Source organism: Sminthopsis crassicaudata, chromosome 2 (genome assembly GCF_048593235.1).
Source record: "Sminthopsis crassicaudata isolate SCR6 chromosome 2, ASM4859323v1, whole genome shotgun sequence".
Taxonomy (NCBI): Eukaryota; Metazoa; Chordata; class Mammalia; order Dasyuromorphia; family Dasyuridae; genus Sminthopsis; species Sminthopsis crassicaudata.
In genome coordinates this window covers 607,102,814-607,128,691 of record NC_133618.1, presented here as the reverse complement: position 1 = coordinate 607,128,691, position 25,878 = coordinate 607,102,814, and the positions used below count along the sequence as shown (strand labels likewise).

At 33.1% G+C, this 25,878-nt stretch overlaps 2 protein-coding genes across 4 annotated transcripts in view; one reads left to right on the top strand and one right to left on the bottom strand.

The window, feature by feature from the left end:
- LOC141558537 (protein FRA10AC1) overlaps positions 1 to 10,426 on the top strand; it is a 52,880-nt gene extending 42,454 nt beyond the window's left edge. For both annotated transcript variants that reach the window (XM_074295906.1, XM_074295907.1), the window contains exons 13-14: positions 7,279 to 7,357; positions 7,876 to 10,426. In XM_074295906.1, coding sequence (XP_074152007.1) covers positions 7,279 to 7,357; positions 7,876 to 7,918 — 122 coding nt within the window. In that variant the 3' untranslated portion in view covers positions 7,919 to 10,426. The remainder of the gene's footprint in view (positions 1 to 7,278; positions 7,358 to 7,875) is intronic.
- Positions 10,427 to 14,847: 4,421 nt separating this feature from the next.
- The window catches only part of PDE6C (phosphodiesterase 6C), a 78,368-nt gene continuing 67,337 nt past the window's right edge, over positions 14,848 to 25,878 (bottom strand). The window contains exons 22-23 of one of the 2 annotated variants that reach the window (XM_074295905.1): positions 16,171 to 16,222; positions 14,848 to 15,407 (exon numbers count right to left, since the gene is read on the bottom strand). In XM_074295905.1, the coding sequence (XP_074152006.1) occupies positions 16,203 to 16,222 (20 nt within the window). In that variant the 3' untranslated portion in view covers positions 14,848 to 15,407; positions 16,171 to 16,202. The remainder of the gene's footprint in view (positions 15,408 to 16,170; positions 16,223 to 25,878) is intronic. The other variant, XM_074295904.1, reaches the window with a different exon arrangement.

Below are 25,878 nucleotides of genomic sequence, written 5' to 3'. Positions count from 1 at the left end.
AAAATAGTTTAATGGTTGAAAACAGTTTTTTTTTTTTTTTTGTATAACAGGCAACTACAACAAGAGTAACATTTATATAATACTGTGTGCCAAGCACTTTACAAGTTGGTGCTATTATTATCCTATTTTGCAGATGAGAAACTAAGGCAAACAGACTAAGTGACTTGCCATGGGTCATGCAGTTAGCAAGCATTTAAGACTATATTTGAATTCAGATCTTTTTGTATCTAGGCTTTGTTCTCTACCCAGTGTACCACGCAGTTTTATATTTATTGTATCTTTATATTCACTCACTTAACTAAAAGTCATAGAGAATATAAGATCCTCTTTTATCTTTTTTTACCATAAGAAAACATTTGATTTGTTCAGAGCAGGATTCTGCCTTTAAAAACTTTTAACAAGATGTTACCTATGCATATGTCATAATCATACACAATATTCCTTGAAAGATAATAAAGCAGAGTTAATTTTGTTCACTAATCCTTTGATTATTAAATCAAGTGAGGCACAGTATTGGGAGAGGAATCTGACATATATGTTTGTTATTAAATGCATAAAGGACATTGAGTGACTTCCCAAATGATAATGAAGTCCTCTAGATGTATGTTTGTGGAATATAACTTTCTAGTGATTGTATCAAGCCCTGCAACATTGCAGAGTCCTCTTAAATGAGGAGAGTCTTTTGGAAATTGCATTGAATTTTTAATGATCCTAAGCTTTTCTCTTAAGCAAAGCCCCATCTTTTTTTTCTTTTTTCTTTTACATTTAAACATTTTTTAATGTTTTATTTTATTTTAATTTCCAAACTTTTCCCCTTCTTCTGTTCCCTTCCCTACCCATTGAGAAGGCAAAGCAATATGATGCCCATTTTAATGTGAAATAATGCAAAGCATATTTCCTTTTTAAAGAGATGTATTATTTACTTAATTTTTGAATTCTCTAAACATTTTTTTTTAATTTAAAAATGTAACATGCCCTCCTGGCAGTTACAATTACTAGTCTGCCCTAGGCCCAACAGAGTACCTTTGACCACTGACCTTTGCAGTGTCAACTCTACCCGGCTCGCCTCCTCTGAGGCCTTTAAGGGTCTCTGGCCACGATCTCTTGAATCTATAGTTTAATAACCAATAGCACGCTCAAGAACAGCCACATGTAATTTTAAAAGCCTTTATTATACCTACTCACATAATGCCCTGACTTGTCAGCTCCCTAGTGAACACCTGGTCTGAACACCCACGTGTTCTCTACCAAACTCCTTACCTCTCGGCTATCCATCAGCTTGGCTTGGCTACCCCAGGCTAGGGAGCCAGGTTAAAGAGAGCGACTGCTGTCTGCAGTGGGCTTATAAAGTACAGCGAGGCCACACACACAGCCAACCAGCGAGAGAGCCGTCATCCATTACGAAGCTATCTCAATATGGCCAGGATCCCACCCACAGGGCAGTCCTATATCCACAGAGAATACTTCCGGGCCTCAATCTCCTGTTGCGCTATGCCTGCCCATTTAAAGGGCCCTTACATAAAAAAATCTTTCCCTTTTGCCCCTCCCAAGCCCATTGAGAAGGTGAAAAATGAATGTATCACTTATGCATGTAAAATCACAAAATGTTTCCATATTAAAACCAGGTTGCCATAAAAAGCAAGAAAAATAAAGTGAAAAAATTATACTTCAAGTTATACTCCAAAATTTATCTGGAGATTAGATAGCATTTTCATCATGAATTCTTTGGGGTTGTCTTGGATGCCTTATATTGTATTAATCAGAGTAGCTACATCTTTCACAGTTGATCATCATTACAATATTACTATCCTATGTACAGTGTTCTCTTGATTCTGCTCACTTCACTTGTATCAGTTTATGTATGTCTTCCCAGGCCTTTCTGAACCTATCACCCTTTGTTATTTTGTATAGCACTATAATATTTCATCATAATCATATACATAATTTTTTCAGCCACATTCCCAAATAACCCAATTTTCAGTTCTTTGCCATCACAAATAGAGTTGCTATAAATACTTTTGAACATATAAATTCTTTTACTTTTTTGATATTTTTGAAATACACACTTATTAGCAATATTTCTGAGTCAAAGATTATGCACAATTTTATACAATTTTTGGTCACAGTTCCAAATAGTTCTCCAGAATGGTTGAACCAGTTTGGAACTTAACCAATTGTGTATTAGTGCCCCTATCTTTCTATATTCCCTTCAGCATTTGTCATTTTCTTTTTCTGTCATATCAGCTAATCTGATGAGTATGAAATAGTATCTCAGAGCTGATTTAATTTCAATTTCTGTAATTATAACTACTAATGGTTTTGATTTCTTTTTATGAAAACTGTCTGTTTATATCATTTGACCATTAATCAATTGGGGAATGGCTCTTATTTTTTTTATATATTAGGTCCAGTTCCCTATGTATTTTTTTTTTGAGAAATGAAAACTTTTTTTTTATTTCCCCCCCAGTTTCCTACTTTTTTCCTAATTTTGACTATATTGATTTTGTTTGTTCAAAACCTTTATAATCAAAATTATCCATTTAATCTCTTGTGATCCTGTCTGTCTCTTGTTTGATCATAAATTCTTCCTTTATCCATAAACCTGACAGGTAAACTTTCCCTTACTCTCTTAATTTACTTCTTTTTATTACCCTTTATGCATTAAAATATATTTTGATCTTCTCATGGTATATGATGTTTAGTTTCTGCCAATCTGCTTTCTAGTTTTCCCATCTTTTTTTTTTTTTACTGAATAATGAGTTCTTTCCCCAAAAGCTTATATTTTTAAATTTATCAAACACTAGATTACTATGATTATTTACTTCTATGTATTTGTGTATCTAATATATGCCACCACTTAACTACTCTATTTCTTAGCCAAGACCAATACCAGATCAGACATCTTTGTATCACCCCTTACTTACTAGGAAGGGGCTGGTTTATTATTATTGTTTGTCCTTCATTCTTTAAGAAGACTAGTGACGTCAGGAGTGATATCTTGACAGGTGAATTAGATTTAAATGAGGCAGCGTTATGAGGAGTTGTCAACCTCACTCTCTCTCCTAGAATCCTGAAAGTACAATGTTAAGACAAAAGGAAGGCTGGCAAAGCTCTAAACATTCCACAGTGCCAGCTTTAGCCACTTCTGTGGCCATTGGAGCAAACTGTGCTCATCTGCCCATCCTGCTGGGGGATATCTTCACATTTGGGGTAGATACCCCCCAACTCACTGACCAGCCCATCGGTTACCTTCAACCTAGTTTACCTATCTACCAAGGTAGTTTGCCAGGGAGTGGCCACTGTGTATATACTACAGCTTCTTGGAGAAATAGGTGAGAGTTGAGTGCCAAGTAGACACTAAAGGTGGATGAGCAGCCTTCAAAAGGGTTGGCAGGCCTTTTCACCAGAAGTAGTAGTTCTTGAATATCCTATACAAGCATTCCAGATAATGCTTGCTCTTGGTTTTAGATAGATTTTGATGAATTTGTTGTTGTTTACTTGTTTCAATCATGTCTAACTCTTCCTGACCCCATTTGGGGTTTTGTTGGCAAAGATACTGGAATAGTTTACCATTTCCTTCTCTAAATCATTTTATAGATAAAGAAACTGAGGCAAACAGGGGTAAGTAACTTGTCTAGCATCACACAGCAAGTATATCTGACTTCAGATTTGAACTCAGGAAGATGAATCTTCCTAACTTCAGATCCAACACTCTGTGTATTATGGTACTTCCTAGCTGGCCCAATTCAATGGTACTGCTTTGCAATATAATTTGAAATCTGGTACTGCTAAGGCACTTTTCTTCACATTTAAAAAAATTGATTCCTTTGATAATTCTTGACCTTTTGTTCTTCTGGATCAGTTTTGTTAGTTTTTCCTAGCTCCATAAAATAATTCTTTAGTTGTTTGATTTGTAAGAAGCTAAGTAGATTAATTTAATAGAATTGTTATTTTATTATGTTGGCATGGCTAACCTATGAGCAATTAATATTTTTCCACTTGTTTAGATCTATCTTTATTTGTGTGAAATAGTTTTGTAATTGTGTTCACATAGTTCCTGGGTTTGTCTTGTCAGGTAGAGTTCCAAGTATTTCTCCAGTTGTTATTTGTGTAAAAACAGTTTTGTAATTGTGTTCACATAGTTCCTGCATTTGTCTTGGCAGGTAGAGTTCCAAGTATTTCTTCAGTTGTTTAGATATATCTTTATTTATGTGAAAACAGTTTTGTAATCATGTTCACATGGTTCCTGAGTTTGTCTTGACAGAATTAGGGTTGTCTGCAGTTATTTTAAATAGAATTTCTCTTTCCTCTCTTCCTGCTGAGTTTTGTTGGTAATATGTAGAAATGCTGATGGTTTGTGTGAGTTTATTTTATATATTGTAAATTTGCTAAAATTGCTAATTAGTTTTTAGTTAATTTCCTAGAGTCCTCTAGATATATCACCACATTGTGGCCTATTCTTATTCTTCACTTTCTTTTTCTTTTCTTATTACTATGGTGAACATTTCTAATAAGTGGGGATAATAATAGTGGAGGATAAAATATATCCTTGTTTCACCTGTGATTTTATTGGAAAAGCTTTTAGTATTAGAAGGTTCTCATTACAGATAATACTTGCTCTTGATTTTATAGGAATACTCTTTATCATATTAAGGAAAGCTGTATTTCTTTACTCCTTTGCTTTCTAATATTTTGAATACAAATGGATATTGTATTTTGTCAAAAGCCTTTTATGCATGTATTGATATAATCATATAGTTTTTATTGTTGTTGTCAATTATGATTTTAATTTTCCTGGTATATAAATCCCATCTGATTATAATGAATAATCTTTGTGTTTATACATTATATATATATGTATGTATATATATATATATATGTATATGTATATGTGCATACATATGTTGCTACCCTCTCCCTGCTAGTATTTTATTTAAGATTTTTGCATCAATATTGGTGAAATTTCCCTGGATGAATTTTAGTATGTGTAGTTGAAGGAAATATTTAAAACTGATGAAATCATAGAAGTCATGTGCTATTTATTTTTCTTGGTCTTCAAGAACAGAATTTGGAACAATGGCTGGAAGTTACAAAAAAAGTATTTTAGTTGAAACTTAACCTTTAGTTTTCTTATTTATAAAATAGAGATAGTATAATAGCAACTGCATCATAGGGCTATTGTAGGAAGCAGATAATATTATATCTATATAAGTGCATTGTGCATAGATGTGTATGAGCTATTCTTATTCTCCATGTCTCTAACTCTTTTTTCTGACACCTCATTCTGTTCAGAGAGCAACACTATTCCATACTTTGGTCATGGAAGGAATACTTGATCTCTCAAAGAGGACTTCTATTCTCAGATTGCATCATTCTTTGTGTCAAATGACATAATTTTAATTTCTTAGCTTACCCCCCAAAATCCTCACAGAATTATTTCAAATGCATCCATTTATCTGAGATCAGACCTAGAACTCATTCATTGTTATTTGCTAATATATTATTAACTGGATATTTTGATAATTTCTTCACTTAGAATTAAAACATTTTCATTTAGGCTTCATTATAATATCTGAAATTGGCCAGCTAAGTGTCTGTATATTTATATTTACCAGTAATTACTGAACAGTTTTGAAATTGGAACATGAATACTGCTTTGAAATAAACATTCTCTAGCTATTGTTTCTGTAGTAGCATTATTCTCAGCTTCAACAAGTAGCAGCAGGCACTATTGTGATTACTTAAAGCCATTATCATTTTTGAGTAAATATATTTTTTTGCTAACTTGATTCTTTGAAGGTACTTAGCAATGTCTTATGTTTATAACATTTCACAGTAAAGGAATTGTCTTAAACTAAACTAACTTCTGCTTAATTTCCTCTTTAACTCAGATTGTGCGATTCCTCTCCTCCCCTAAAACAAACTGATACAGAGTCTGCATTTAGAGAGGTTGCTTGAAAAGTTTGTAGAGAGATGGATCAGTCAGGTTATAATTAACCCATTGAAAGTTGGTTCTAGAACTTTTGGCATGGGAGCTTTCAAAAGTTTTCAAAAGTTAACTCTTACCCTTCTTAGAATCAGCAGAATATCTTTAGAGTGATTGTTTGACTAAAGAACAAATTCTTAAATAATTACCTTTTTCTTTGTTTCCTTCATTGCATTGAACTTTAGTGGAAGTGGAACAAGTGGATTTTATGCTTTCTTTTCATATAGCTCAAATTCCCATTTAAATGTTTGATATTGAGCCTGAGGTTGATTATTTATTCTCAAACTTTTATTACACTGCTTTCTTTGCATTTATATCATCAGGATATTCAGAGGCTCTTTTTTTCTATCTTTTTTGTTGTTGTTGGCATTCTGTGCCAGAATAGACTAAGTTAGGCCAAAGTTCAGAAACTCATGTTGATACAGGGATCAGAGTCCAACACATTTAGGGCCACCATGACAAATCAATACTGCATTGTTTTCACAGTGTACTAAACTAAGTAACATTTTAATTAAAAATCAGAATTCTTATTGATTCTTTTCTTTCCTTTTTAAAAAAAAAACATAAATGGTTGCTATTAACGGGAAGTCATCTGCTAACTATTTCCTTGTATAGACATAATTTTAATGCTAGGTGATGTAGTACTTAACATTTTGTATTACTATTTAACATAGAAAAGAACATTTAAGATTAATTGTAAAATACTTTTTTGGAAATATGTTTTATATATTTAGAAAATATATTATCATAATAAACTATGGTAATTTTCTTTTAGAGCTAGAATTTTTAATTACAGCTAAGACAATTAAGTCATTTAAATCTTAATCCTGCTCTAAACATGAAACCTAAAGAAGTAATCATTTAGAGCTTTTATATATATAAAGTAATAAAAGTAAAGCCATAACTATAAAATGGAAGCATCTTTTGTGCATGGCAGGTAGTTGCCTTCCCCCAGAGTTCATTAGTAAGATGATTGTAATAAGATGAAGCTACTTTAACTCAGTGAAACTTGAAGAACCATTTCATGAGCTATTAAATCTTTTATCTTTCTGATGAGAATTTCATTGGAAGAACCAATTGGTACATACCTGTTGTTTTAATCAGTTTTTTAAAAAGCTACTTGATATTTATTGGCTAGTGTAATTAAGTTTGCAAGATGCTTCAATGTAAAAGTCAAGTTTCAGTTAATTCAAAGTTAATTTAATTTGTTGGTGACATAAATAATGAACTTATTAGTTGCTCAAAATGTGTGGTTTTTTAAAAAATAACTTTCAAATTTTTAATTTCCTTAGAAAACTGTGAGGAGGAAGAAGGTACTTCAGAAGCAGAATTGTGGAAAGGACCCCTGCAGGAAACTGATGAAAAATCACAGTAAGTTTTGCTATTGATAGGCAATGCAACAAAATTAAAAGACTGATCTGAAATTTATCATCCTATCCTTTCTTTAGCAACCAATGGCAAGGTGCAACATCAGAAATGACTGGGTTTTATGGTAGAGATGAAACGGGTTAAGAAAGACCAGAATTATTCCACATTAGTTGTCAGTAGCCACAAAGAGGTAAAGAAGAGAATGATGCTAGCTTCTGTCACTTAGCTACAGAGGTTATGTATAGTAGTAGCTGTCACAAAAAATAGACAGTTGTGTAGAAGAACCCTAGAGTCTTAAAGCTAAAAAAGACTTTGGCAGTAGCTATCCATCCACTTCTTAATGTCTCTAATATATCTTAAATAGTGCATAAATAATACGTAATTTAAAACTGGTAGGACAACTTCTCCCATGTGGAAAGAAAGAGTAACAGTCACCTTTGTCTTACATTCCATTATTAAAAATCAGATTATCTTAAACTTTTCTAGGGAAATCTCTCATCTTTTTTTTTTTCTTTTAACAGGGAAGAAGAGTTTGATGAATATTTTCAAGATTTATTTCTGTGAAACATCAAGGATAGAGCTTTTATTTCTTAATGTGAAAATCTTTCTTAAACCTTTTTTAATTAGATTTTTATGTTTTCTCTACCAAGTCAAAATTTGAGTAGTTTCTCTTTAGAAATAACTAATCATCTGATTACATCTGATAGTAATGTACTTTATATAGCACATGAATTCTTACAAAGTGCAGTTCTGCATAACTTGTAGAGCCAATTATTTCTGTAGAAGCTTAATTCACTTGGCCACAGAGTCAGTTTTATCACTGGTAAAATTTGGACAATTTTCAAGATGAGATGTGATTTATTCATCTTTGCTGACAAAGAAATATTGTTCATATGTAGAAAGGGAAAAAAACAACAACAACCTTTCTTTTCTTACTTTTTCCCAAAATTTCCTCCTCAAGTTTAGTTTATATTTGACTATATAAAATAATTTTTATTTCATTGCTACTTCTGTGTTACTTGGAAATCCAAATGAAGAAATCTTATAATTAGGTTTGGAAGTTTATTGAAGAGAACCATAAGAAGCATACTGATCTTCTTACCTCCATCATTTTTTATACATTTCGGAGAGGAATTTCTTTTGCTAAGGAACAGAGGAGCCCACTGGTTCTACACTCTGTGGTACCTGTACTTGAGTTGAAGAGAGAGAAGTAGGAGGTAGGTGTTATGAAGGGATATTGACAAGGTAGGCCTTCCCTCCTGTTGTTAAATTTAGAGAGGATTATCCTTAGAAAATCAATTTTGGTATGTTTTGTTCCTTGCTGTTAGCGTATTCTTTGTTTAAATTACTAGAAGTGAGGCAATTTTAAATATGTTATAGGTAAGGTCCTTCTCTATGGAATATCATTACCATGAGGTGTGGTTTCACGGCCTAGAGTACTTAGAGAGTTGGCCTCTTTTTTTAGCAGAAAAATATGGGTTCACATCACATACTGGCCCTCTGACAGGGACAAATCATTTAACCTCTCAGTGCCCCTACATAAATCTCTTAAGACTCATGTTACCAGCAGATAGCAATCTGAATTAGTAGAGGGTTTCCCTATACTAATGAAATCACATATCTATAATTTACTATATTAGGAGTCTCTGTATTATGAAACTATGGGGAAGGTCTATACTAAGTGTTTTTGCTGGTTTGGTTTATTGCCTACAAAAATATCCTACTACAAAAATACTTCCTTTTATTTCTCTTTCCATGAAATGATCATTTTCTATAAAAGCTGATTTTATTCTGTTTATGGGGAAGAGGAAAAGAGAGGTAAGCAATTACTTTTAGTCCTTCTTTTCATTCCTACTTAGTTCCCAAACTATTTACTTCAATAAAATGTAACCCAAAAAAATTTTACAAGCTTGGAGATGGGGCGAAGAAATTTGAATGGTTCTCCTCACTTAGTAATTTATTTTGGAGAATCAGAATCTATACCAAAACAATATTAACTCATGTTACATAATTCTGGTGTGTTTACCAAGTGTTTTTGTCACAAAATCCCATTGATGAATGTTATTGGTACAACATGGTTCTACTACAACTACTAAAATATTATATATGTATATTCAAACTGGTTTTCTCCTGTTGTAGTTACTCCAAATTATAAAAGTTTTATTGAAGCAAAATTAGGAAGTAAGTCAAGTTTGTCTTCTCCACACCCCACCTTGTTTCATTTTTCTTGATCCATATCTTCATAATTTTGGCATCCTCTTTTAGGCAACTACTTCTGTCCAGCCAGAGGACAGGTCTAGCAATCTCCCACTTTTGTCCTACCTTTCCTTGCCTGACATTCTCATTGTGTCTTCCAAACTAGTCCTAAGTGGAATTTGTTGCAATAGAATTTAACTTATAAAAGTCACAGGACACTGGGATCCCATATACAAAATTATTGCAGTTATATATTTCAAACATTAGCTATAGTTTTGGTCTCCAAGAGTCTGTGTGCTTTTCCAAGACCATTTGTATACACTAAGAGAATTTAATTGAATAAATTACATGCAGACACATTTTTGGATATAGTAATATAGATAACCTGTAAAAAAAAAAAGAGTAGGTTAGTAAATAATTTATGGATAGTTATGGGGAAATAGGTTAGAAGTGACCAAATAATTCAGATAGTTTTATTGAAACCTATATTGATGCAACATTAACTTTTAAAGATAATTTTATAGAGTTGATTAGTTATTATATTAAGCCATGAAATATGTAACAGAATATTTTTAATGGTCACTGTAGACATTTGTTTAATAAATCAAGGTACTGTGGAGAAGAATAACATGGATTATGCAATTTGTTCTATGCCATTCAGAAGAAGTAAATAATCCATTCCTGGGTTAATTACTATAGCATGTGGTCTATGTTGTGTTAAATGAATTCTCTACTTAAATTATTAATGATCATAATGATAAATATAATGATAAAAATGTGGTTTTTGAAAATGGAAAGGATGTGACAGATTTGTAAATAACAGGAATAAGCTATAAATAGTTGGATATATACAATAAAAATATTTTCATAAGATTATTTTCATTCCTTATATCTTCAGACTGAAAAAGAGAAAAAATTCCTATAGTAGCTAATTGAAAAGCATAATGGAAAAGATGATTTTAGTAAATTGTGTGTCATAGGTATAGTTTTTAAATGAAAAATATTTAGATTTGGAAATAAATTTAATGTTAATTGGACAAGGAAGTGGAGCCAAAGTGGCAGAGTAGAAAGAAGCAATGCTGAGTTCCTATTCACAAAACTACTTGGAATAGATCTAGAAAATACACCAAATTGAATCCTGAGAGGGAAATTCCAAAAAAGGCAGCCCTTGAGTCCATCACAGGAAGAAAGACAAGTCTATGGATGCAGTGGATGGATCAGTCAAAGAACTCAAAATGCAAGGAACACTACAGCACTCAGAAAGAGGCTGTATACTATGGCAAGAAGAGATCCAAGACCCATTATCCATGTACCCCCAGATCCAAATTAAAGGATTGAGATGGAGACAGTGTCAATTAACACATTTGTTACCTACAAGCAATTCTGGATCATAGATACCTGCTCTGAGGGGCCATTCTTTGGTGGATTTGGATGGTTTGCTGAGAAAGGAAAATATTTAGAAAGGAGCATCAGCTATATAGTTAGTCGATATATATATATAGTATATACTATATAGTCGATAGGATACAGCAGGGTATTAGGCTTGCATCTAACCCAGCCTTCAGAGATATAACTAGGGCAAGAATCCCAGCATGCATTTCTACCACTCTGAACCAGCAGAACTTCTAATTAATGGGCCTGAGTCTTTCCTTCTACTGTTATTCAGGAATTAAAACTCAGGCCAAGGAAGTAGCAGACTTTGTCCTGAATCAGAGTATCTTAGGAACATTGAAACCTTTCAATTTCCCAGCATGTCCCTTAGGTCCTGGAATAACACAACCCTGGCAAAAACAAACAAATACCAAAAATTACAGACCAAACCTCTCCGTAAGTGCTACATAGCCCAGTCTTAACACCAAATCTAAAGTCAGAAAGTAGGCTGGAAGAATAGGCAAATAAAGAATCTTACCATAAAACCTTATTGTGAGGGTAGGGATATTCAAGACCCAAATGCAGAAAACTCCAAAACATCTACAGCACAAGCCTCAAAGAAAACAGCTTGAGTACAAACTTAACTAGAATTAAGAAACAATTGGAAAAGAAATTTGGAAAAGGAATTTATTTTTGAACTACAGCCACCATCTTTTCAGGTTTATTTCACATTTCTTTCTTTTACATACTCTTTTCCCCAAAAATTTTTAAAACATTTTTATTTAAAGTTTTGACTTACAAATTCTCTCTTCCCCTTCATTTTCTCCCCCCCATTTCTGAAACAGTAAGCAATCAGATATAGGTTATACATGTACAAATGTATAAAACATCTCCATGTTATTCATTTTGTACAAAAAGACTAGAATAAAAGAAAAAATAAAGTGAAAAATAGCATGCTTCAGTCTATTTCAAACAATAGCAGTTCTTTCTCTGGAGGTTGAGAAAATGCTTCATCATTAGTTCTTGGTATTGTCTTGGATAATGTATTGTTGAGAATAGCTAAGTCATTCACAATTCTTCATCAAAGAATATTGCTGTTACTAGGTACAATGTTCCCCTAGCTTTTGTTCACTATGCATCAGTTCATGCGAATCTTTCCAAGTTTTCTGAAATAATTCTGCTTGTCATTTCTTATAGCATAATAATATTCCATTATATAGTCATATACCATAGCTTGTTTAGCCATTCCCCAATTGATGGGCAACCCTTTGATTTCCAATTCTTAGCCACCACCAAAAAAAAGCTGCTATTGGTATTTTTGTACTAGTAGATCATCTTTTTGGGGATGTCTTTAGAATATAGACCTATCAGTGGTATTGCTGGATCAAAGAGTATGCAGCTTTATAGCCCTTTCGGCATAGTTCCAAATTATTTTCCAGATGATTGGTTCACTTCACAACTCATTAAGTCCATAAGCACCCTGGGTTTTTCACATCTTTTCCAACATTCAACATTTTCCTTACAGCCACTCTTACAGTCGTGAAGTGGTACTTCAGTATTGTTTTAATTTGCCTTTTTCTGATCTATAGTTTACAGAATTTTTTCAGATGACTCTAGGTGGCTTTAATTTTTTTCATCTGAAAACTGCCAGTTAATATCCTTTAACCATTTACCAATTGGGGAATAACTTATATTTTTATAAATTGACTCAGTTTGCTACATATTTGAGAAATGAGATCTGGTTGCAAATTTCCCCCCAGTTTTCTGCTTAGAAAGAGAATTAATAGCTTGGTACAAGAGGTACAGAAGTCTTGTCTAAATATCAAATTCCCTGAAAATCAGAATATCAAGTAGAAGCCAATAACTACATTGGATAAGAAATATCAAAACAAAGTCAAGAAGTCAAAAAAATAAATAAAATGTAAGATCTCATAGCTAAAACAACAGATTAAAGAGAAAATATTTGGACCACCTGAACGCCATGACCAAAACTCGATCCTAACCATCCTATTTCAAGAAATTTTGAAACAACAACAACAAAAACTACTCAAATTTCTTAAAGCCAAAGGGAAAAATGGAAATAAACCACAGATCACTTCCTGAAAGACATACCTAAATGAAAATTCTGAGGAATAGCATAGCCAAGATCCAGAGTTTCCAGGTCAAAGGAAAAAAAAATGCTTCAAGTAGGCAGAAAGAAAATTTAAGAACCAAGGAACCAGTTGGGATTGCATGTGATTTAGCAGCCACAATTATAAAGGAGAAGAGAGCTTGGAATATCACATTCCAGGAAGCAAAGGATATAGGTCTATTACCAAGAAAAAAAAAAATCTAAATATAATTGTATAAGGGGGAAATGGACATTTAATGAAATAGAGGATTATACATATGTAGTTGATAGGGCAAGGAAAATTTTAAGTTATGTTTAAATAATAAAGAAAATATATTTAAAGGGGCCTCTTCAAAGTAATGGATTTAAAGGTTAATTCTTTATTATCACAGTTTTACTAAAACTTAGTCCAGTTGCTAGAAGCCAATTTATCAGTGACTCTATGAAGACTTTGGAATTTGTTGCTATTTTTTGCTACAAAATATATAATCTGAATCCTTTGAGACAGAGTGAGGATAAAACCAGGAAACCTTTACAGTACTGTTGCAAATTCAGTATTCCATTTCAAAATGGACATTTAAACATATTTATTGAAAGCATTAGCAAAGGTATGATTTGGAAATGCCTTCAGAGAATGCCACATGATTTTCTGAATATCCCCAGTGGTAGCAAACTTTTATATTTTGAAAATTAAAGTCAGCATGGTGTTATAGAAAAAACTCTAGGCTTACACTACTTGATTTCGATTTCTGATGGTAATTTATTGGAAGTTTAATCTTAAGCCTGACACTTTACCATTTTCTATTCTCTTTATTTATAAAATGAAGAAGTTAGATTAGAAGACCTTTAAAGTCTCTTCCAGCTCAGGATATAAGTGTGATTTGACTTCTGGAAACAACTTTGAATAGGGTGGTGAATCAAGCTAGTCAACATTAATTTGGATCAAAATGAGATACAATTATAACTAGATTGAGTTTGCCATTAGCTGACTTTGAAAGCATTTCTGAAAAACCTTCCAAGTGAATACTTTACAGGAAAACAATACATATACATTCTTTGTTTGCATAAAAAAAAAGAAATCAGTTTTGTTACTTTATATTTATTTTATTTCATTGATGTGCCATTGAGTAGAGCAAAGAAACATTTTAAACTATTAGTTTCTTATACTTCAGTAATTTAAGGAAGTCATGATATCATTAGTATGACTACACCCTATTACGCCAGTACATTTTGCCACTCCTATTTATCCTGTGCATTTTTTACATCCAAGTCTTTCGATAAATTCACTATAATCTCCCTAGTTTGAAGAAGACTTTTTAAAACATATTTTATAGATACAAGTTTATTGAATCTATTTCCTACTCTATACATGATCTACTTTCCTATCCAGTCATACATGTCTTTTAGGATTCCTATGTTAAAGAACATTAAATGGAATTTGTCAATAAACTTTATTTTGTTGTTTAAAATTAAACAGTTAGTGCAGAGTAGAATATATTTACATATATTTCTAAAAATAAAAGAAAGAGTCCTCCAAATGTCTTGAATTGATTAATCTATCCTAATTTAGAAATCTTTTGATACTTGTCTTTTTTTTTTTCTGTTTCACTCTAAAGTAGATTTTTTTTTCTGTTTATTTTTGTTTTAACTTACTGTGGACTCAAAAATTTACCATATGTTCAAAGTAATGTTTCCCCAGTTTTATTTGTCAAAATAATACTTTTTAAATGTCAAATAATTCCAGAAATATTAAAAGCTTTATATAAATGCATGTATATATGATGCTCAAGAGGTGATTTTTTTTTTGGTGGTGATGTGAACTTTTTTAGCTTAAGATATTGTCACAAAAGTTCAGGCAAAGATATTGGCACAAAACTATAATTTATTATAAACTTCTGGGAAGTGATATAATCTAGACAAAGTATTAAGTGAGAAATATGGAGGAAAAAAAAAAGATGATTTTTTTTTTCCAGATGGAGGAAATTTTGAGTAGCAAACTCTCTTCATCTTGTGTTTCTTCTTTCTTATACTCCAATTTTTATTGACTTGAAGGATTTTGACTCTGGAAGTTGGCTTCAGATATTAAAAGGAAACTTATTTCTAACAGTTTATTAAAATTTTTGTGGATATACATGATTTAACTTTAAAAAATAAGAATTGAAACCAAAAGGTTGTACTCATTCTTTGTACTTTTGCTGTTTTGATGGTTCTTTTGCTTTATTGTTTTTTATCCATGGAAACTCTTTAGTCATTTTCAGTTTTTCTCCATCAGCAGAAAATCTTTGTGACTTGGTCCCACTGAATTGCATTACAAAATATCACAGGTTTTGGACTTTTTGTCGTCACCACTTTTCGTAGTATTTCCTACATCTTCAGCTAGTAAAAAACAGAGCAAAAATGTTGTTAGTTTATATTCATCCTTTAAATGTCAATAACCTTTTAGTTTTTGCTTTTTAAGTATTAACTTTAATATCTTAATTAATAATTTCATTTTGAGGAACCACAGTATTTGATCATTTAAATTTGACCAAATTGAATTCAAGTTTACTGGTTATTCATTTTTTCAAATAGATTACTTGGGTAGAAGACTCCCATTAAAGGATGATGTATTAATTGAAATCTTCATTTTTCAAAAGGCAAACACATACTGAACCATCCATATTAAAAGAGTATAATAGGTTAAATGCTTAATTTGATATTTCAAAAAAAAGGTGATAAAGTTTATTTTTAAAATACTTATTGAAGAGTTTGTGTGTCTTGTGTATATATGTGTATAAATGTGGTGAAACTTGAGAAAAGAATTAAATTAAAAGATACAGAGGCATCACTCCCAAAAGACAAAAATGAACCAAGAAAACTTAAAAAAAAAAAAAAAAAAAGTAAATACCTGGCATAAAGTGATGTGACCCGCTTATTGACTAGAAAATTTTGAAAATTCATTTTTAAAAAAAATTATATTGCATGTTACTACTAAAACACTATTCCCCATTTAAAAGTTTACCAAATATACTTTTTCTAATTTAACATTTCCAGAATGATTCCACAGATTTGATTTTATTGGTCTTATGTTCTTTTCAGTGGAAATTGATAATGTCAGCTGCATTTATGTTAACATAGCAATATCAGAATTAAAACTTACATTTGAAAGCTGTGGATCACCATGTTAATAGGTTATTTTCGACCCTTTCCACCTGCATTAAAACATGTCACATGATCAGTTTCCTACTTTGCGAAATATTTGGCTATATTTCATAGAATGAATGAAACTGGTTAATTCTAATTTAGCTTTTCCATGTATGTTGAACTTTCCATTGAAGTAGTTCAGCCAAAAAGTAGACCAAGATAATCAAAGCTAAGTGGATATTACCATTCATTTTCATGAGCTAATTTTTGTGTATTTTAAACATATTAAAAAATAAATGTTCATTTAAAAATTAGGTCTCAATTATCTCAGTGGCTTTCAATCATGGGTCTTGTAACATCACAGAGTACCTTCAGTTACTGCAAGGGCCATTGTGATATTTTTAAAAAATTGTTTTTTTATTTTTTTTAAAATGTTTTTGCTGTTCCATAGCATGTTGTGTATATGTATGTCTACATTTATAGTGAGATTTGAGGAGTGCTAAAACAAAGAGAGGTATTATTACCATAATTCTTACCAACAGTCATAGCTGCTATCATAAAACTGATTGTGTTTTCTTTTAAAATAGTTTTTTAAACAACCTATTTGTGTGCAATAAAACTGTATAGCACATGATGGAACAAGTAACATAAGAAGCCTGATTCTTATTATCCCATAATCAATGGTGAGGAGAGTAGAATAAATACTTCTTAAGCACCTACTATGTGCCAAGAACTGTGCTAAGCCCTTAAATATCTCATTTGGTCTTCACAACAACCCTGGGAGATAGATGCTATTATATTATCCTCATCTTACAGTTGAGGAAACTGAGGCAAATGGAATAAATTACTTTCCCAGGGTCACACAGCTAAAAAGTGTCTGAATTCAAATTTGGACACAGATCTTCCTTATTCCAGATCCATTGCTGTTTCCACTATACACCTAGCTATTTCAGTGAATCTTGGCTAATTCAAATTCTTGCTTTTTTAAATCTTTTAATTACATTAAATACCTAACCATGCAAAGCATTGTATTAAATGCTATGGGGGAATATAAAAACCTATAAAACACAGTCTCTGCCTTCTAAATTTTGTAATTTCATTGAAAAGATAAGATGTAGCCCTTTGACCCAGCAGTGTTAACTACTGAGCTTATATCCCAAAGAGATCTTAAAGAAGGGAAAAGAACCTGTGCCTGCAAGAATGTTTGTGGCAGCCGTCTTTGTAGTGGCCAGAAACTGGGAACTGAGTGGATGCCCATCAATTGGAAAATGGCTGAATAAATTGTAGTATATTAATGTTATGGAATGTTATTGTTCTGTAAGAAATGATCAGCGGGATGATTTCAGAAAGGCCTGGAGAGACTTACATGATCTGATGCTGAGTGAAATGAGTAGGACCAGGATATCGTTGTATACTTCAACAACAATGCTGTATGATGATCAATTCTGATGGACATGGCCCTCTCCAACAATGAGATGAACCAAATCAGTTCCAATAGAGCAGTAATGAACTGAACCAGCTACACCCAGCAAAAGAACTCTGGGAGATTACTATGAACCACTATATAGAATTCCCAATCCCTCTATTTTTGTCCTCCTGCATTTTGGATTTCCTTCACAGTCTAATTGTACACTATTTCAAAGTCCAATTCTTTTTGAACAGCAAAACAACTGTTTGGACATGTATACATGTATTGTATTTAATTTATACTTTAACATATTTAACATGTTTGGTCAACCTGCCATAGGAGGGGAAAAATTAGAACAAAAGGTTTGGCAATTGTCAATGTTGTAAAATTACCCATGCATATAACTTGTAAATAAAAACTATTAATAAAAAAGATAAGATGCAAAAAAACCTGTACAATATATGAAAAAGTATCATTTGACCACTATAGATATTTGAGGGAGAGAAAAATAGTTTCTGACTATGATAATTAGGAAAAGCTTCATGAACCAGAGTAGTGTATTTGGGCCTGACTCTGAAAGAGAGATAGGATGTTTATTTCAACAAAAAGTAGACAAGAGAGGGTCTATGTATATCTAGGATGTTTGTGTGTAGTAGCAGTAGTAGTAATAGTTGTAGTAGTAGTAGTAGTAGTATCAACAGCAGCAGCAGTAGCAACATGAACAATGGCACAGAATCATAAAAAGTAATAAATGCAAATATGATTAGCTCATTCTGACAATACAATTACCAGGTAAGGAAAATAAAAAAAACTAAAATATTGGTTTATAAAGTGTCTAAGGAATGGTGAGTAGGCCGGTTCATTTAGGAGTAAAAATTGGTGAGTTTGGAGTCATTAAATGTTTTTAATAAGAGGGGTGATTTGATCAGTGAATTTTTTGGAAAATTAATCTGGTAGCAGTGTTTAAAATGGATTAACTAGAAGAGAGATTGGATATGGGGAAAACAGTTAAAAAGCTATTGAAATAATCCAGGCCTAAGATATAAGAGTGTGAATTCCAGAGATGGTACTGGTCATGAAAAATAAAAGAATGCAAGAAACATTTTTTTATGAAGAATCATCAGAAATAAAGAACTAATTTTTTTTAAAAGATGTTAGACTATTATAGGAAGGAATTTCACCTCATTCCCCTCAAAAATAGCAATAGAAGTATTCAAATTAAGAAGAGTCCAAAAGCTATCAAAAATATAATAGAAGAAACATTTAGTAGAAGACATATAATAGAAGAAACATTTGGTAGAAGAAAAAAAAAATTAGGTAAAAACACTAGAAGAGAGACATGCTAAAAATTACCATCAGAACCAAAGCAAGAGATTCTTCATGGTGCAATAAATTGGCTAGGATACACAATGAGGGAAAGAAAAGAATGAAAGACAACCAAAAGATGAGAGGGAAAAGAGAAGGACAATGTGCAGCTTCAATGATAAACCTTAGGAACTTAGAAATCAACACTAAAAATAGAAAATCTACAGCAGAAGCAGTGAAAAAAATATGTTGGAAAGTAGATTGGTAAAAGATACGTTTGACAGAAAAGTATGCCCAAAAATAACTGGTGAAAGACTGGAAAATATTACAGATATAAGTACAAATTTGGAGACAGATTAAGAAATAGGAAGTTTAGGATCGTTGAAGCTCTGTAAAATTTTGAAGAAAAATAATTTGACCAATATATTTTAGAAAATTGTATAAGAAAACTTCCTGGAAATATTAAAAAAAAAACAAGGGAATTATGATACTAAGAAAGAACTTCAGATTAATTTCAGGCAGGCATGTCATTGATAAATTTCAAAATTACACAGTCAAAGAAAAAAGAAATTTAAAAAATTACCAATCTAATGCCAACAGAACTGAGATTCCAAAATAAATGGTTGAATTTTTAAAAATAAGAGTAACTGAAATGCACCTGGAATATTACATGCACATACTAGGAATTGTTCAGTTAAGAATCAAAAAGTTACCAAATTTCCTATTAAATGAATGGAAAAAATTACTAGAGACAAAATAGATGTATTAGAATATAGTAACAGTTATTTTTGTACAACAAAAGCAATGTATCTAAAAATAAAAAGATTTTTGTAAAGAGAAATCTTTACAATAAATCTATCTGATAATAATCTGACATTATCCACTATACCTAGATATCTCAATGGATTTTGGCTGATTCAAATTCGTATTTTAATCAAAAGAAGAGGAACAAAGAAGTGTTTATTTTAAGAGGGTGTGTGTGTGTGTGTATGTGTGTGTGTCCATGTGTGTGATGCATACATATATTCTATTCATTTAGTAAATAGTTTGGAATTTATAATTTCATACATTATTTTTAAACGTGCATATTTTATTGACAGTTAATATTTGGAAGTTTAAAATTTTTGTTTTGGACTGGACTTGTGATTTCATTGGTATTTAGGCAACTAACTGACACAGTTCATGGAACTTGAATATTCTGAATTCAAATCCAGCCTCAGATGCTTATTAGCTGTGTGATTAGTGTCCTCAGCTGCAAAAAATAGGGATATTGTACCTACCTCCCAGTGTTGTTGTGAGAATCAAATGATATAATAATAAAGCATCTAGTATAGTATCTGGCACATGGCAAGCACTATATAAATGTAAAACTATTATAATTGAAAATCTTGGATGAGCAAACTCTCTTCCAATGCAGATAGCCACCTGTTTTTATAACTTCTAGTCTTAACAAGTTGCCTGAGAATTTAACCAACTTGTATGTGTCAGCTTGGTTCTTTAGCTACACTATGTTGCCCCTCAAAATTTATGCATGTGAATTGTAATCATAAAAATGGACAGAGCTCAAGCCAATAGTCTCTGGCCTAGAATCAAAGGCCAAATTTCATTTGTTAGTAACAGCTTTCTTGGGACACTGCCCTACTTGGATTCAGAGGGCAGGATAAGAATAATACCAGAAAGAAGTTGCAAAGGGCAAATTTAGCTTTAATCAGAGTATCACAGATTGAGAAAACTGGAAGGGACTTTAAAGGCCAAGTCCAACCCTATTATTTTAAGGAAACTGATGTCCAAAGAATTTAAGCAGATTTCCCAGGGATACAAATATCTGATACAAAATTTGAGCCCAGGGCTTTCTAATGCCCAGTCCAGTGACCTCTCCCCTACACTGCCTCTCAATGTAAGGAAGAACTTATTTGGAGACTGGATTCCTCCTCACTGTAAAATCCTAATGATCACTTGTTAAGTATATTGTTGACAGTCATGGGCCAGGCATATTGGCACACCGTGGAACTAGCACTACCTTAAAATAAGGCAGAAGGAATATTTGAGGGAAATCAGAAAATCTTGAAATGGTAGCTAGGTGACAGGGTAGATAGAGCATTGGATTTGGAATGAAGAAGATTGATCATCATGAGTTTGAATCTGATCTCAGACACTTATTACCTGTGTGACCCTGGACAAGTCCCTTAACCCTGTTTGCCTGTTTCCTCATCTGTAAAATAAGCTGGAGAAGGAAATGGTGAACCACACTACAGTATCTCTGCCAAGAAAACCCCAAAACATGTTGGTCATAACAGAAAATGACTGAACAACAATAAAAATTGTGGGCTGGAGAATTCTGGCCCATTTGACCCCTGCTAAACTACAGTTTAGGATTATAGAGGGGAACTCTTCTTCAGTTTTGATTGGAACTAAATAGTCTCTGAGATTCCTTCCAAGGCTCAGATCCAATACTTGTTTGTTTATGACTTTATTTACTTTCCCAGAAGCTGAACTCTGCTTTCCTTTTAGGATCCAGTCTACCTTTTCATTGTTTCTTTCCTTGATCTTCTGAGCTTTCTTTCCTACTTACACTTATGGCATGCCTCTCCTGCATACATGAAAATCATTCCTCTGCTGTTAACTCTTTGTATGCAGTCATCTATGAAATTTGAAGTTTGGCTATCTTCCTTATGTCAGATGTTCTGCTTTGTCCTTTGCTATTCACCAAATGAATATTTTGGCATTCATTCATTCATTCACACTGGTGGAACCTTCCCTAACAATTTATACCATTAGGCAGCTAGATGATACAGTGGATCTAATTCTTAGGCTGTGGGTGGGTCACTTAAACTCTGTTTGCCTTAGTTTCCTCAACTGTAAAAAATGGGGATAATAGTTACTTCCTAGGATTGCCAAGAGGATCAAGTGAGCTAATATTTGTAAAGTTCTTGTATAATGTGATAAATGGTAGGTGCTATATAAATATTAGCTGTTATTATTAATCCTTTTTCCTCTTTTAGATGGCTTTCTAAGAGTTTAGTTAGAGACATATAGGATGATAGCCAGTGAGGACTGATGAATACAGTTAGTGTTTTTAAAATGTGTAGGCAGTAGGGAAGCAGCCAGTATATGAGGAAGGATTTAAAATTAGTAAGAGAATAGGAATAATAGAACAAACAATTTGGTGGAAGAAAAGATGGGATATCCGTGTAGAAGGGTTTGCTTTGGCAATGGGAAGGGTCACTCCTCATGAGACCGAAGTAAAGGAGGTGATAATATAAGGCATCTATGTGAAGTGAGATGAAGATGGGAGAAAAGCGAACTCTTGGTGAATGGCCTCCATTTTTTCAGCAAAATGAAAGACAAAATTCTCAGATGAGAAGTTTGAGGAGAAATGAAAAGAGTAGGAAAAAGTACGTGATCTGTGGGATAGAAATTTTCATTAATATATATATATATAGAATATAGAATAGATAGAGATTTCATTAAAGCCTTGCTACAGAAAGATCCCACTTGAGATTTTGATGGTCTGGATTTTTAGGAAATGAGAAAAGGTGATGTTGATTTAATTAAGCTGAAATTCCCTATAAGTAAGTGAATTAATATCTCAGAAATTTATCAGAGACTCCTAAGTGCCTTGACTTACAGATTTATGTACAATACCCAATTCAGCTAAATTCTGAACAAGTATCTCCTCTGCCAGGACACTGAAACTCATATAAGTTGAAGAGGCATTCAAAATTCTTTGCTAAAAAACCAAAATTAATCTACAATACTGGACTAATATGTTTGTTTTGTCAGTAGTTAAACTTAATACAGTCATCAACATCATCCTACTTCCTCACTGCCCTCATCACGTCAGCATTTGACATAGTGATCACACGGGGAACATGATGACCTACTTGCTCTAAGGTCGGGTCACATCAAAATCCTATTTAGACCATTGGGCTAATGTCTAGCAGGAAAAAATAAACAATATATTTACTACTTAATAGTATATTTACCTTTCTGTTTTCAGCTCTAATCATTAGCTCAGCATAAGCTCTCTAGCCTTCACCAGGATTATTATTGCAAGGCAGTAAATCATAACCTTCAAGTTCTACTAATTAACATTTTACCCACTTTGCATTTCCTGTAGCTTCCTTCAATATTTTAAATGAGTGATATTTCTAAAGGAAGCATTAGATCTCTACTAAAGGGAATAAATCTTTATCCATTAATGAATTATATACATAACTCCAATTCATGAGTGAAATGAATGTGTCAGTTTTTACTTGTTAGACATTAGCCAAGTCATGTTGGTTTTTTAACAATGATGTATAGACTTCTGTATTCTGAATAATGCCTGCCATATAAATGATAAAGTTTTATTGTTTTAAATTGACATCGAAACATACAATATGACTTTTATTTTTTTCAATGAATAAACATTTATTTTCTCTTTAGTCAATAATCAGTCAGTTTATATACATACCTACTATATGCCAAGCATGTGCTAACTATTGAAGATCTAAAAAGAACAAAAGACATTCTTTACCCTCAGGTAACTCATAATCCAGTGGTGGAGACAAGAAGCAAACAAATCTGTACCAATAAGCTATGTGCAGGAAAGATAGGAAATGATTAAAAGAGAGAAGGTACTAGAATTAAAAAAGGTTGGGAAAAGCTTCCTGTAGAAGATGGATTTTAATTGAGACTTAAAGAAGCCAGAGAAGTTAGAAGATGAAGATGAACAGGGAGAGCATTCCAGGAATAGGGAACAGCCAAAGGAAATACCTGAAGCCAAGTTCACAGAACAGAAAAATGGCGAGAATCATTGGATCAAAGAGAACAGAGTGGTATATAGGGTGTAAAGAGACTAGAAAAGTAGAATGGGAGTAGGTTATGACAGGCTTTGAACATCCAATCAAGGATTTAATATTTGATCCTAGAGGCAAAAGAGAACTACTGGAATATATTGGGAGGGAGGGAGAAAGGGAGATGACATGGTCAAACCTGAATTTTAGGAAAATCACTTGGCTAAAATGAGGATAGCGAGGGCAGGATCATCCTAAGATGAAGGAAAGACTTAATTTCAGTAATCTTGAGGGCCTGCACTAGAATGACGGCAATCTCAGAGGAGAGATATTACACAAGTGGATTTGACAGTTCTTTGAAACAGATTTGTGGGGAGAGAGAGAGTGAGGGGTTGAAAATGATGCCTAAGTTTTGAGTGACAGTAATAGGGAAGTTAAAGGGTGGAGAGGATGGTTTTAGGGGAAGGATAATGATTTCAATTTTGGACATGTTGAGCTTAATGTATCTATTGGACTTCCAGTTTAAAGTGTCTGAAAGGGACTTGACAGATCTGAAAGGAGATCAGAAGAGAAGTTCGAGCAGGAAATGTAGATCTAAGATACAAATAGGACATAAAAATGGTAATTTTAATTTTGTATTAATTTAATAATTAATGGTAATTAAACTCATGGAAGCTGATGAAATCAAGTGACATAGTATAGAGGGAAAAGAGAAGAGGGAGACCTCTGGCATGATTTGGAAGAGGATCCAGCAAAGGAGACAGAGGAGTTGTCAGACTGGAAAGAGGAAAACTGGGAGAGAGTGGTACCCCAAAAGCTTAAAGAGAAAAGTATCAAGTTGAAGAAGGTGATCAAGGATGTCAAAGGCTTCAAAAAGGTTAAGAAGAATGAGGATTGAGAAGAAGCCAGCGGGTTTTACAAAAAAGAGATTCTGGGTAACTTGGGAGAGAACAATGTCAGTGGAATGATGAAGTCTGAAGACAGATTATAAAGGGTTAAGAAAAAAGTGAGAGGAAAGAAAATGGAGGTAACTGTTGTAGAAGGCTTTTTGAGGGGCTTAGATCCAGGTCAGAAGAGATATTGGAAAGTAATGTGGATCAAGGGTTAAGTGAGGGTTTTCTTCTCAAGATAAGAAAGATGAGCATATTTGTAGGCAAGAGGAAATGAACCACTAGAGAAGGAGAGATTGAAAATAAATGAAATAGTGGAAATGATAGAGCAATTTGGAGGAGAAAGGGTGAAATTGGATCACTTGTAAAAGTAGAGGGGTTATTAGCCTCAGCAGCTAGGTAAGTGGACTTGGAATTGGGAAGATTCATCTTCCTGAGTTCAAATATGTGACCCTGAACAAGTCATTTAACAATGTTTGTCTCATATTTAAAATGAAATGGGAAAGGAAATGGCAAATCACTTCAGTATCTTTGCCAAGAAAAACTTAAATGGGGTCATGAAGAGTCGGGCACAACTGAAAAAAAATGATTTAACAACAAAAAGGGAATAAGACAAGAATGAAGGAGGAGAGAGTGGCAAAAGACATCTTAGTGATAGGAGATAAGAGATGAGAAAAGGGAGTTCACCATGAATATCCTCAAATATTTTTCTGTAAAATATGAGTCAGGTGAAAAAATAGGGGGACAGGAAGTCATGGGAGATTTGAAGAGTGATAAAAAGGTTTGGAAGAATGACTGAGGAAAATGTGATAGAGAGCTGATAAGGGAATTTTGGTAGGATTGCCTAGCCCAAGTCCTCCATGTTGGTCATTGACTGAAGAGAATGAGTAAAGAAAGGTACAGCTAATACTGGACAAGATAATCAGAACAATGTCAAGTGTCAGTAAGAACTAGTAGATTAAAGAAGTGAGAAAGGAATAGGTTTAAGATGAAGGGAAATGTGTTGCCTATGGAACAGGTATTCCAAAAGATACAGTGGAAGGCCTGGGTGATATTTGAGGGTGGACAATTGAGGGGAGTGGGAATGAGGAACTGGGTGGTAGTGGATGCTTTGGATGATGATCTACAGAAATTCAGAATCATTGTGATATGACTAGGTGTGAAAATGTTCATTGTTGAGTAAAGGAAGGCTGCTCTTTTTGTACAAAGAAGGTTATCTACATTCCAACTGGAAGACTGGGGCTGATAGCAGAGAGGGAGAGATGCCTTGTGCTGGCACAGATGGAAGGGCATTCTTTGGGACATAGGGAAAGTAGCTTGCCTGGCCCTAAGCGACCTTTCTT